A 14576-nucleotide genomic window follows, 5' to 3' on the forward strand; every position below is an offset into this window, starting at 1 on the left:
GGATGTAAAGCACACGTAGTTACATATATTTTCTAGTTGTCTACGAGTGCGTACACCAATGAGAGGGTTTCTAAGAATTTGAGTGGTTGGATGATCTTTAACAGTCCTCAGTTCAGAATTAGTTTGATTTGTCAAAGTATCTGGTTTGTCAATTAAAAGAACTTCATCATTATCTAAACTTGAGGCAAGTGTATTCAAGTGATCATCATGACCACATTAATGGATTCTTGAATAACACCGGCTTCTTATTCAGTACTCGATATGCTCAACTGTTCAAAGAAATCCTAAAAAGATTCCTTCATCACATTTAGTGTCAAACTTGCCCAGATTTTCACGGTCACGTAAAATATAGCACTTGCTGCCAAAAACTCGAAAGTATTTGACAATGGGCTTCTTATTGAACCACATTTCATAAGTCATTTTATTATAAGTTTTACTTGTATAAACCCAGTTGATTATGTAACAAGCAATATTTACGGCTTTAGCCCAAAGATTTTTAGAGAGCTTCATACTATTCAATATAACATTAGCCTTTTCTTGAAGCACTCTATTTTTTCTTTCAACAATTCCATTTTGTTGTGGTGTTTTAGGTGCAGAGAATTCATATAGTATTCCCTGATCGCAGCAGTATTTTTTAAAACTGTTGTTCTCAAATTCTGATCCATGATCACTGCGGATCTTATAGACTTAAGAACCTTTTTCCATTTGGATTCGTTTGAGAACTTGTTTTACTTCATCAAGGGTTTTTGATTTATCCCTTAAGAATGTACCCAAGTGAATCTGGTATAATCATCTACGATCACCAGTATGTATTTTTTGTCACCTCGACTCTCCATCCTGGTTGGTCCTATAAGATCCATGTGGAGAAGTTCGAGAGGTTTAGATGTGGCATTAGGTCCACCTTTTTGTGAGCACTCCTAGTTTGTTTGCCAATCTAGCGTTCACCACATATTTTGTCTACTTTTTACAATTTAGGTAGACCTCTTATTAGTTCTCTTTTGCTCAATCTATAAAGATTGCAGTAGTGTACATGTCCAAGGCCTTTATGCCATAATTCAGTCTCATCGGTATGGACCATGTAACACGGTTGACTAGATGAGTTGGAATCACGAACAATATAGCAGTTTTCAGAAGTTCTATGACCAGTTAATATTCCTAAACTATTTTTGTTTAAAATTTCATACCCTAGGTTAGAAAATTTAATGCTATGATTTTTATTGCATATTTGATATATGCTTAATAGATTATGTTTTAAGCCTTCAATGTATAAAACATTCTCAAATAAAGGAAGGTTAAAAAGTTAAACCGTACCTTGGCCAATAATCTTGCAATTGATGCCATCACCAAATGTGACTGAGCCATCAGTCATATCTTTAAAAGTCGTGAATAGACCTATATCACCAGTCATATGCCTTGAGCATCCACTGTCTAAGTACCACTTTGAATGACTTGAGGCCTTAAAAGCCGTGTGGACAACCAAATAAGTAACTTTAAGAACCCATTTCATAATTGTTTTGGGTTTAAGAGTATACTTGGTCTTCTTGTATTCGTAATTGATGTAAAAATGACCTACTGAGTTAGATTTTAAGAGCTCCTTAAGCAAATCAACTATATTTTCAGATAAAGGGTTTCGATTCTAATTTTTATAGTTGATATGATTACTTTTAGGTTTGAAAGATGGAAAAGTTTTAGCATTTTTAGAAAACTTTTGATTTAGACTATTCCCTTTTGAATTTGAAGTCTCTCCTTTCACAAACTTAGGAGGAGTATTCTTCTGTTTAGGCGGAACATTTTTATCGTAGCCCCAAAGGGATCGGTCACCACATTTTCTTAATCCAGACAAAAGTTTTTCTAACTTTGGATCACCTTGGGCATACCTTCATGTATCCTTTAAATTCAAAAGTGAAGAGACTTCAAGTTTAAGTTTTTCATTTTCAGATTTTAGATTTTCAATCAGGGAAGTTCTGAAATTTAAATTGCATTTTGATTTTTCAAAACAACTGAAATGTGGGATTTTTCTAATACAAGAGAATCAAAATTTTCTTTCAGCTTTAAAAATTTTTCTTTTTGAAGTTTTAGTTTTACGGCAATTTTACAACTTTCCTTGTATAGGGCATTGTAAGCATCTTGAAGATCTTTTTCATTTTCATGATCACTATTCAGATTTTCTTCACTAGTTAAATCATCATAATATGAAAAAGTGAACTTGGCTAGAGTCATAAGGGCTTTAACTTCATTGCCCGACTCGGTTTCAAAATCTTCTGATTCAGAAGAGGCTTCAGTGCCAGAAGATTCATCCCAAGTGGCCAACATTCTTTTCTTTTAAGGTTTGTCCTTTTCAGGACAATTGTTTGTTAATGCCTATATTCTTGCCAGTTGTAACATTGACTATCTTTAAAAGATTTTCAAGTTTTAGATTTAGATTTAGATCTTTTCTTATATTTGATTTTTAAAAATCAACCCTCTTTTTACTTTTGAAAATCTTGTAGAACTTTTTCGCTAAAAGGGCCATATCATCTTCAGAATTTTCTAAATCAAAATTTTCTTGAGAAATACATTTAGAAAACTTAAAAGCGATGGATTTACCTTTAGGAGGTTTAAAATTTAACTCATAGGTTTATAAAGAACCAACTAGTTCTTTTACCCTCATATTGACCGTATCACGAAGTTCCTGGATCGCAGTTACCTTAGAATTGAACCATTCAGGAAGTGAGCGTAGTATCTTTGCACACACTTTACTTTCTGGAATTTTATCGCCAAAACCTTGCATAGAGTTCATAATGTCATTTAATCTTATATAAAAGTCAATGAACATTTCATTATCATTCATATGAATTTCCTCAAATTTAGTTGTGAGGAGTTGAACTTTAGATTTCTTGACAATTGATGTACCCTCATGTGTCATTTCTAAAATATCCCAAGCTTGCTTTGCAGTGTCATAGGATATAATTCTTTTAAATTCATCCGGTGATAGTGCGTAAGTGATTACTTTTAGTGCTTTTGCATTGACACTACTCTCATTTTTCTAAAGTGTGGTCCATGAGAAATAAGATGTTACATTCATAGATTTTGATCTATCGATTCCAGTCACTTCAGTGGTAGGACGGGTCCATTCAGTCACTGTGGCTTGTCACACACTCTCATCCATAGATTTTAAGAAAATTCTCATCCTGGCTTTCCAATAGGCATAATTGGAGCCATCAAATGGTGGAGGCCTAGTGACTGAAATGCTATCAAAATTTAACATCTTATAAACTACTTAGATCTATTAGCTTAGGAATTAAATCCAAAAATATAGCAATTAGAACGAGCTATTAGGCTCTGATACCACTTGAAAAGGCCAAGCTATATGTCCTAGAGGCGGGGTGAATAGGACTATGCCAAATTAAAACATTAACAATGGAATTTAAATGAATATAGGAAAGATAACACTTTTAGACAAATCATCATGTGGAAATGTAAAGCAACCTTCAAATACTAGAACAGAGAGGTTGATACCGATGTTGTTCTAAGGACAACCTTGCACCATAAAAACCAAGTGTTTATGCAGGACAACCTTACTAGAACAATTTGAATATCAAAAACTCAAACTGAAAAGAAATTAAAGGAAATAGCGAAAAAAAAATTTAAGTTATTACAACATTCCCCATAATGCTTGAAATGTAAATATTACAACATTCACATCCATACATATATCCCACAAACTTGAATGATAAAAGATACAAAAAATAAATCACACATCCACAAAACACAAAGATTATAGTGGTTCGCCTGTGTGTACACCAACTGTTAAACAACAGCCACACAGTTTGCTACTCCACTCCTAATATCCTCACATAGGGGATATTAGCATTCACTATGAAAATAGGTTGCTCAGGTTCACCTAAAACCCTCACAATTGTGTCTTTCAAATGGGCTTACACGATCCAAAAACCCCACTCTGAGTTTTCTGGCTCTCCTCAGATAACTAACACTTAGAGATTTTTCTGGCTTAATCTCATACAAACCAAAAACATAGAAGATTTACACAAACGTAAAATACCTGGATTTCTCCTTTTGTTGCAGCCCGGAAGAACCAAATCGAAGTAGAAGTTCGAATAGAAGTTCAATGTCCAATACTCTCTTTGAAATGGTTCTAAGTTCTAATTGATTTTAAATTAAATCAAGTTGGGCTAGCTCTATTTGATTTTGATTCCAAGAATTGGAAGTTCACAATTCCTCTTTCAAATCAGATTGAAATGCAGAAACAAAATCAAATATAAAAACTAATAAAAGAGAATTTTAAATATACATAATATAGCTTTAAAAGAACACAAACTTATCTCTCAAAGTGATGCCTTTATTTTACTTGAATTTGATTAGATTGGATATAAAACTCTGAGATTCGTGCTCTATTTATAGTTGCAGAAATCGCATCTACGACTAGTCCTGTGGATACTATGATTGGTCGTAGGACCAACAACATTTTGAAATTTTAAGCGCGATTGGATAAAACCATTCCACGACTGGCCGTAGGCTATTCACGACCGGTCGTGAACCCTCCACGACTAGTCGTGACAAGCCCACGACTAGTCGTGGGGAACCATAATTCTTTGCTATAGTCATAGTTATTGCACTGGTTGTGAACGAGTCGGCACTGTTCACATCACCGGTCGAATATACTCCAAGACTGGTCATGGCTAAACTAAAAAATTTTAAAAATTTGCAACAACTTAGGACTGGTCCTAAAATTTCTTGAACTGGTCGAGCCAGTTCTAGGACTAGTCGAACAGAGTCTAGGACTAGTCTTAGAACAATCCAAATATATGTAAAGAAATTCAATTTGAATTATGTATACAAAATGACCTACCCTAAGGTCAATCTAAGGTCCATAATACCTCGAGAGTGATGTATGAACATTGAGACTTCTTTTCTTCAGATGATGGTTGACCTTTAAAGATTATGAAACTTGAGATCTCTATACTTGATTTAGCTTGAATTTAAGATCTTCTAAAGCTCGGATTTCAATTACACTTCATCTTGTACTTTATATTGAGTTGTACTTGATCTTGAGTTGTACATGAGGTAGAGCTTCATTCTCAACTTGAAGCATTGTGATGCAGTGCCTTGAACTTATATATATTCTCATGATACACAAGACACAGATAGTGTTTTTGGCACCACAAAATTTGACAAACAAAGGAGCAATCAACCATAGCACTTATAGATCCATCTAGACCACCTCTGAATAACCACTAGATCGAAGGTCCATTGCAATCACCGTCAATCGAGTTACATCCCAAGTATAGTTGTACATTTATAAGTGGGATTTCCCACTGATGTACCAGTTTAAGTTCCATAAGCAATCCACAAATAATCCACAAGCATGAACAATTATACAGGATGAACATTAAGCATGTAATATAGCAATTCAATTTTGACAATTAACACATGTGATTATAAAATGGAGATATCAATTATAATTTTTTTTTTTTAAAAAAAACTATGACTTAAGCTAATGGGAAAATGGAAAGCTCAAGGGGAAGAATCATCACCTTATAGTTGGATCGCCTAGTAGCATGGCTAGGGGACATGTGGTCCTTTATAATCAAGTCCTATCATGAATTAAGAAATTACATGGTTAGATCGAGTTCTACACACTATTTATGGTTGAGATTATAACCTAGGGTTTGGATTATTTATCTTAGGGTCTTAATGTAGGATTAGGGTTTTCATCTTAGGGTTTAGTCTTAAACTTAGATTCTAGAATTTGAATCCTGAATTATTAATATTATTATTCTTATCGTACAACTGATCGAATAATATTTATTATAGGGGTATTAATTCATTAATATTAATAATGATGGTTCATAAGTTCGTATTTAAATGTACTGAACTTATCTAATACTCTTATAATGATTAATAACTTATTGTCTACTTAAGGAGTGTAAGTGTATAATAATCATAGTTTTGTTTATAATATTCAATGTTAATATGAAGAATCAACCAATGGTTAATCCTGCTTAGTACCCTGTTTATGGTTAAAGCCCTAACTCAAGGTTTAGATTACCTAGGTCTAGGGTTCACCCTTGAGTTTAGGTCTATGATAAATTTTTAGGATTTGGATTGTAGTTGGCATATGATAATTTACCATATTAATTTAATAATTGAAAAGTAATGGTTAACATTAGTGTTATAATTAACGTTAGCCAATTTATTAATATTAATCATTATGATGCCAATAATGCTATGATCTACAATTAATGATTGTACCTAAGAATGATAATTAAATGACTAATATTTAATAATGATAATTTTGTTTATAAGCACTACTATTAGCATGGATAATCTACCAACGGTTTGTTGTGTTTAATAACCTCAATTATAATCATAATACTAATGATAATAATAATAGCTATCAAGTATCAATAGTGGATCTAATCATGATAATAGATACTATAATTCACCATTAAAGCATTCATAATCATTTGTTGGGCCCACCAAGTTGTGGTTCACAAATCCAACCCATCCATTATGTGTATCCCACTAGGTTAAGGGGTCAAACCAAGTTTCAAGTGCATCCAAATCTCGAATAGACCCCAGCAAGTGCTTTTATATGGTTTAACATGTCTTTACAAGATTGTAGATGGTGTGGGCCACCTAAGCACTGTGTATGGTAGATTTTTTGGGGACACCCCATATATAAAGGGGACCCATCAAATGGACAGTGTTGATGTTCAACACACATCATGGTAGGGCCCGTGGTGGGGCCCATGGTCCTGTCCAAAATCTCAAGCATAAGGAGGCAGCGTCCTCTGGACGTTTACAGCTACAACATCCAGCATGTTTCAAATATATTTATCCATTTATATTTTTTTTGGTGGTTTTTGATAGGTGGGGCCACCTCAGGAGGATCTACTCTGCTGGTTGGGTTCTAGGGCTCAAGACAGGTCCAATGAGTCCAATATTGGATATGTTTTGATGCACCGAAACATCACAGTGGACCCCAACGATTTACCACTATTAAATTAGTCTTTCTGCTGGTGTGGCCTACCAGAGAGTTGGGTTGGCTTCATTTTTTGGCTCAACGCCTAAAATGAGCTAGGAAATGGGATGGACGGTGGAGATATAATATACATCTAAGTGGAGTCCCACTTTAAGCAAAATTGATGGAAGGTGTTAAATAACACATACCTCAGTCAGACCCACGTTACTTGGTAACATCAATACAGCAGCCGTTCTACTGCTGGGGCCACGGCCTAGAATAAAATACATACATCATGAGGAACCCACAAAACCTCTGACATTAATACCCCAGCCAATCCACTTCCTCATCAAGTGGGTCCCACGTGGGACCCACCACATATAAAATTATATATATATATATATATATAATTTTATTATTTCTTCTTCTCTTCTTTTTTTTTTTTTAATTTTTGTTATTGTTTGCTGCTAACTTCCAGTCCTTGCACTACAAGAAAAGGGGGTTTTAACCTCGGTTCAAAACTGTGGCTAAAAAGGTTAAAAAGTGAGGCTAAAGCCTTTAGCCTCAATTTTGCCTCAGTTATCCAAACCGAAGTTGAAACCCCTGTGGCTAAAGGCTTTAGCTTCAGTTTTAGCAACCGAGGCTAAAATGACTTTTATAGCCTCGGTTCTTCAAGTGAGGCTAAAAAGCTTTTTAGCTTCAATTGTCTCGAAATGAGGTTAAATCAAAATTTTAGCCTCCATTGTTTTCAACTGAGACTAAATCCAAATTTTAGCCTCAATTGCCTCCAACCGAAGCTAAATCTATTTTTAACCTCGGTTCTCAACAATCGAGGCGAAACCCTTTAGCCACGGGAGTTGTAGTCTCAGTTTAGGTAACTGAGGCAAAACTGAGACTAAAGATAAATTTAGCCTTTGTTGGCATCAACTGAGGCTAATTCAATTTTTAACATCATTCTACCCAAAGCAAAAGCCGATAAAGATTTAGTTCACCATATAAAGTGAAAGTATATCACTAAAGAGAAATCAAAACTATAAAACACTAAAAAACCACATACCACATTGGAATCAATGGCTTCAGAAGAAGGATCTACTTTCAGATTATGGACAATACCAGTTAAGGCAATGTCTGCCCCATATCCTTTGGAAACAACAAAGATGGAAGATCACCAAAGCTTTTACTGTTTGCTGTCAATCAATCAACGTTAAAGGAAGATGCTGAAACAAGACTCAAACAATACAACAGTAGTCTGACCACCAAACAACAGATTGTCTGTATCATCAACAACTCCCATAAAAGGAGAAAAGAAAAAGGCCTCTCTCAAATCTGCTCTTTCAAGTTAATGACAGCAGCAGCTCTACTTGAAAATTTCATAACCTCTATCACTTAAACAGGACACTAGGAAGAAAAAAGAAATGAAAATCAGAATATGATGGAACTCCAGAGCTATGGTTTGCCATCATGCTTTATTATCTCCAACTGCCTCCCTTTGGCAGCAACGGCAACAATCAGATCATCGAATTTCTCAATCTTCCCCAGCAATACCTTAATCTATAACAAGTAAGAACAAAAACATTACAACTGCAAACATCATTGTATGCAAACCGCTACCTCCCAAAAATAAAAAGTAAACAGGAGTCTGGTTGTTGAGATCAATTAACTAGTGTGGCCAAAGAGAAGAATTATATATGCTTGTGTCTTTTTGAAAGAAACGGAGGGGGGTGGTTTGTTAAAACTGCAGAAATAATCAACCATGCTAGTTAAAAAAGCATGGGTATTTGAATTTGATCACTTTAAATAAGAAAAGAAGAAGAAGAAGGTAGTAAGGATGATTAATTTGACATGACAAATATTAAAAACTAGCATTAACAGTGCCAACCTTCGCTTTTGGAATGAGACGGCCCTTGGATTCATCCTTCATGTCAACTGTAGACATCAAAATTCCTGCTCATGATGGAAAAATATATTATTATTATTTGTAATTCTCAAGTGTTGACAAGGGAACATGATAGGCAACAACCCAAGTTGGGCTTACTCTTCTTAATAGCCAGCCCTTTTTTCTTCAGAATCTCTGCAACTGCGACGGCCATTGTGAGTGCAGAGGTAGAAAAAGCAAGCAAGTTGAGCTAACATAATGGTGATAATAAATAACTCAAGAATGTTATTGAATCTCATAACCTATATAAATGATTTGAACCCATCTATTTGGTTCTGTTAATCATGTTAATAACCTATGAGGATTTTATTTTTAAAAAAAAAATCCTACTTAGTTCTATTAATCATGTTAATAACCTATGAGGATTGTTTTTTTTAATAATCTCCTACTTGCACATAATCATTTCCACTTTTAAGATCTGTGTATAGTAACTCAATGCATGCTTAGAGGAAACCTATGCTTCAAAAGGAATCTAGTTGATTTTAAAAGGCTCCAATTGGCCCCTTAAACAAAAGATTGTGGTAGTATTGCAAGAAAATTGGGATAAGGTGAGGTGAGCAAAGGGAAAATACTAACCCGATCCAGCTCCCTTTGGGCAATCTTGCTGTCATGTAAACCTCTCAGAACATTCTTACATGCATCAACACAACAGCTTTATAAACCTGTATGATAAAGGAAAGAATTAGAGAGAAATAGACTAGAGAATACAAGAATTTAAGTCAGCACGTGGATGTACATTAGATTGTTACCTTGCCAGGAGTTGAAGTTATGAGACCACATACCACCTAAGTTTCAACCTATCAAACTAGCTTAGCTCAAAGGATACATCATATGTTAATCCTAAAGAATCCCAGACTGTAGTGAAGAGCCTGTTTACAAGGGCATGAGAAACACGCAACATAATCATTTATACCAACCAACATCTTGAGATGATACAAAACTGCTAGTTGTTGCTGGCAAACATAAAATCCCAAACTCTAGAATTGTACATATAGTTATCTTATGATAGTCAAGTAACATATACAGAAAAGCATAACAAGAATGAAGTTTTCCGCATCAGAGTGCCAGTAAATAATTCCGTACCGAGGCTGAACCATACAAGCATGAAACTTACACAAGTGTTGCCATTGGCATGACAGGCATTGTTTGATTCAACATTGTTTGTGATGGACTGCGAGCCACACCATTCTGAGCACCACGGACGAAACTCCCATTCTTAGACGCCTCAGCTGCAATTCATAGATTATGGTACCCTGCTCAATATTGAAAAATGTCCATGTAATGACAGGGAGGAACATTTTTGATAAATCTACCTTCCAAAGAATCTTTCCCACCGCTTGCCTTCTGTGGTGTGTCCTGCACATGATGAGTGGAAATTATGAATACGAAATGTTTGGGTAGTGTTTACATCCAAAACAGTGACAATGATACTTTATGCATATGCTCCAACTAAAATTGCATTTCTAAAAAGGCATTGGACTCACAAAGTCATATATGCACTCATCTTTTACTGAAGTTGAACACTTCCATATATGCACTTCCTTCACTGGAACCTTCACTTGCACTATCACCACTACAGATTTCAGGTTTTGTTTCAATTATCAACTGTAATCAGTATGTAATTGAATGGGTGCCAAAACATCTTAAATAAATTACGATGATGGAAATAATCTCCTGGGTATCAATAATACCTTTGGGAGACAAATCCATTCCCAGATGCTCCAGATGTTTTACCCGGCTCACTATTATCCTTACCCATAAGCATATTCAAGCTGCCTAAACTTCCTTTTGATCTCTTCATGGGTCCCTTTTCCTTACCTTCAGATGACTTACCATCCATTTCCATGCCCTACGGAAAAATGTGTCATGATCCATTTATACAAACAACATTTCACATATCTATCATACCACACATATAGCATGCCTAACCAAAAAAAAACACAAATAAATAAATAAAGGTTGGTTTAAGCATGTAACTAACAGAAGCCTCGGTGTTGCCATTTGGTGAAGGCATAGCATATGGGTTGAATGGATGAGACCCCTGATTCAAAATTTATAGAATCACACCAATAGTTAATGGCATCCAAAACTACAGGACTGGGGCATGGAATTGTTTATGATCACAATGAGAAACTCCAAAAGCTATGATCACAGGTATTAATAAGAAAAATACCCGCCACATGCATTTCAATTTTTTTCCCCTCATGTTCTATTTTCCTAGGCAGCTCAATTGATCCCACCCTACTTTCCTGTGATAAGATGAGCATGACCTAGATTTCTCTTAATCCAGCTCACCACAGGAGGGCAGGGAACTTCCAAGTTGATTGGCCTTTTATTCATGAGAATTATTAATTCATATTGTATCCTCGGTTATCCAACATCTCAATACAAGGACTTGTTCCTGAAGGGTATGAAAAGGGAAAATGATGACCCTGTTACAAAAACACAACCACTTAAAATAAAACACAAATGTGGATATCTGATTAAGGGATAATGCACGGTACGAAAACAGTAGTCTGTAAACTATTGCAAGTGTCCTAAATAAACAAATCAACATTAAAACCACACAACCATGGGATTTAAATGATTATGGAGGATCTTTTGTTCACTTAGTAAAATACCTTGAAAAGCATATACGGTGTTCCAGTTTCTATCTATGATTTCAGAATTTCAAACCATAGGGTCTGTGCCTACAGCAGACTATCCAACTATGCAGCCATACAGATCAACATAAATTAGGTAGACAAAAATGCAAAATAAGTATTTCAAAATGAATAAATATACTTCTTGTTGAAACACAAAATCAGGCATTCTAATGAAGCACTTTGAACTGATATATCCATGCTTGTGCCATACACATTACAGGTGTCATCCAAAGTTAAAAAAACAACCCAGTCCAAAGTCAAATAAAATATTCTTATAAAAGAAATAATAGATCTGAATGCAATGTAGTTTCCATGAGTACAAATTAGCCATGCAACCCATATAAATATACAATTTTGTGTTGAGTGAAAGTAGAGAAAGAAGGGATTTTGTAGTTCTTACCATTTGGGTAATCCTCTTATAGCACCAGTGCCCATGGACGACAAGTAGTCGCTCCAGAAACCGAAACTGAGCAATAGAGAAGTCACTAGGTGATTGTTCTTGGCATCGCCTGTTTTTGAAACCATCATCAAGACAAGAACTTTAGTTGTAGTTTCGCAAAAAGCAAGAGCAGGGAATTGCCTGTTTTTGAAAAATAAGAAGTTGAAAAGAATTAGGAATTGTGCTTTGTTTCTCATGTGTGTAGAATTGTACTGTGTGTGTGAGCATGCACACACTAGTAAATTGCATGTGCATCACACATGGGAATGCCTAAACATTTTTCCTACATAACTACAAAAGACAGAAAGGCAGTGATTTACATACAAGAATCCAACGGCAATTTGGTTCTCATAGTTCAAACCATCAGACATTCCTAGATCTCCAAGTTCATTAGCAAACAAAGCATGAAGCAGAAAAGCATGGCCCGTGATCAAGTGATATGAACTAAATATAGTACTAAAACCACAAAAACAATTACCAATTGGATATCTTGCAGCAGTTACATGTATATGTGCCAGACTGCCAGCTAATTTTATTTTTTTCTAATATATGTCCGATACAAAAAGAAGGGGAAAAGATGTACACCGTGTGACCCAACAAAACAGGCCTGTTATGTTTATTAAAAATCAGCAGCCATTCAACTAATCCATCACACAAAATCAAATTATTGGCATGGACAGCAGACTTGCATTAGGTTTCACATAGATGGAGATTCCCATGAAAATTTTCTTGAGCATGCAGGCTTCCAAGTACTTAGAATTTCCCATTATTTGCATAACAAAGGGATTCTCATGTGGCACTATGGGCCCCATGTGTTCCCCCAGATAATTTTCTAGGAAACTCCATCCAAATGAAGCCTTACCTACAATTTGAACCGGCATCCTATCTTGGACAAAGTACCGAAAATGATAAGAGCAAACAACCAATGAGTAAGAAGTGATAAGATATGCCCGTAGACATGAATATAAAGATCAACTCTTGGAGCCAGAGTTTGATCCCAACTTAGAGTTCGATCCCAACTTACCTACTAAAATTTTTTACACAAAAAAGAAAAACGAAAAGGACAACATCCATTGGAATTTAGTTAAATTTACCAAAGCAAATATATTGGCATTAAGAAAACCCAATAACTTAAACATTCAAGAGTGAAATAAAATCATACAAATAGCAGAAATTCAAATGGATATTCCCAAATTATTCACAATCTGCAGCTTGATTGTCTTCCCATCAAGCTCGACAGTCCTAATTTTCTAAAGATTAGACAAATAATACAAAAATAAATCACATCACCAAAATGTGTCTGTATCGTGTATATTTATGCATAGCATGAGTTGGATAGGTGTGTATGTATGTATAGATAGATAGATATAGAAACAGACAAAAATAATACAAAAATAAAACATATCACCAAAAAACAGAGTCAAAACAGTAAGGAAATGGAAGATTTCAATTTACAGAGCAGCACAACAACTAGAAATTTAGCACAGCTCTAGGAAGAAGACCAGGGAAAAAAACAGCTGGGAAGACAGATAAATCTAAGATCTACAAGGTTAATTAAAGATAGATCACTCCTGTCATGCTACAGCTAGTTATCCACAACCGCTCCCAAATGTAAAATTATCTAAATTGAAGATGAATCACATCCATCTCCAATGAGGATCAGTTTCTGCTAGCAGAGGGAAGTGGGATGTAGGAAGTGCATGCTCCTAAAAAACATAATACATAATAGATCTTTCTCTATTCTCCTAATCTGATCAAATTTGAGATTGAGAGAAAAGGAGTGGAAGGAGCAAAATGAAAAGAATTGAGCTTACCTTGAACTGATTTGGATCTGGATCAGAATGATAAGGAGGTCTTCTAGCAGCTCTACTTCTTCCAATTGAGAGAGAGAGAGAGAATGGATTTGGATCTGGATCTGAATGATAAGGCTTCTAGCAGCTCGAAAACATGTGAAAAGAATCAAAATTTGCAAACTAGGAAATCACAAAGGTCTTCTTTATGGGAATCCGACAGAATTCCACAAAAATAAAAAATAAAAAATCTCTGCATTCCTCTCTAAACCAGACGATCAAGGATTCTCGATCGAGAAAAAATAGAAAACAGCAAAGAAATTCCAAACAAATCAAGAAAATCGAACTTGAGAACTAGAACATCCGATCTTTGACGAGATTTAATGAGAAAATGGGGGAACAAGAGCAATATAGACCTGCACGTCTGAGAAACGAGAATTCCGAAGCTCCTTTCGCCATCAATCGATGAAATGGTTGGAACTGAAGAAAGAAATGGCAATTTTCGAGCAGAAATCGAGAGAAATGAGGGTTTTGGGAGACTTGCTTGGACTCGCTGAGAGACCTTTACCCAAAAAGCCTCTGAGTGAGAGGAATGGCGGCTTGCTTTTGTAGCTGGAAATAATGAAAACGCCACTATAACTTTGGAAAGTCGAAATTACTTTGCTACTTTTCGATATTGGCCTCAATTTTCAATAACCGAGGCAAAAAGGCCTGGCCGACCCATGAAGCAAAGAGCTTAGTAGGGCCCACCATGACATGGCATCCGCTCCATCCATCTCTTATTACATATTATTTTAAAATG

General features: G+C 35.4%; 1 protein-coding gene across 10 annotated transcripts; it reads right to left on the bottom strand.

The window, feature by feature from the left end:
• Positions 1 to 8193: 8193 nt before the first annotated feature.
• On the bottom strand, positions 8194 to 13426 carry LOC131243065 (bZIP transcription factor 1-D-like). Of its 10 annotated transcripts, none has more exons than XM_058242134.1 (8): positions 10882 to 11448; positions 10635 to 10749; positions 10385 to 10473; positions 10214 to 10256; positions 10015 to 10129; positions 9650 to 9769; positions 9477 to 9562; positions 8194 to 8515 (listed from the first exon to the last, which is right to left on the bottom strand). In XM_058242134.1, the coding sequence occupies exons 1-6, from the start codon at positions 10912 to 10914 to the stop codon at positions 9706 to 9708; spliced, it is 459 nt and encodes a 152-aa protein (XP_058098117.1). In that variant the 5' UTR covers positions 10915 to 11448; the 3' UTR covers positions 8194 to 8515; positions 9477 to 9562; positions 9650 to 9705. The 10 variants fall into 10 exon arrangements, 8 of the variants coding, with proteins under 8 accessions (XP_058098117.1, XP_058098120.1, XP_058098121.1 ...); XM_058242137.1 differs by lacking the exons at positions 8194 to 8515; positions 10882 to 11448 and adding exons at positions 13187 to 13234; positions 13393 to 13426 and having other exon boundaries at positions 9361 to 9562; XR_009169833.1 differs by lacking the exon at positions 8194 to 8515 and having other exon boundaries at positions 9361 to 9562; positions 10385 to 10464; positions 10592 to 10749; positions 10882 to 11445.
• Between the last annotated feature and the right edge of the window lie 1150 nt (positions 13427 to 14576).

This window comes from Magnolia sinica, chromosome 4, assembly GCF_029962835.1.
Source record: "Magnolia sinica isolate HGM2019 chromosome 4, MsV1, whole genome shotgun sequence".
Lineage (NCBI taxonomy): Eukaryota > Viridiplantae > Streptophyta > Magnoliopsida > Magnoliales > Magnoliaceae > Magnolia > Magnolia sinica.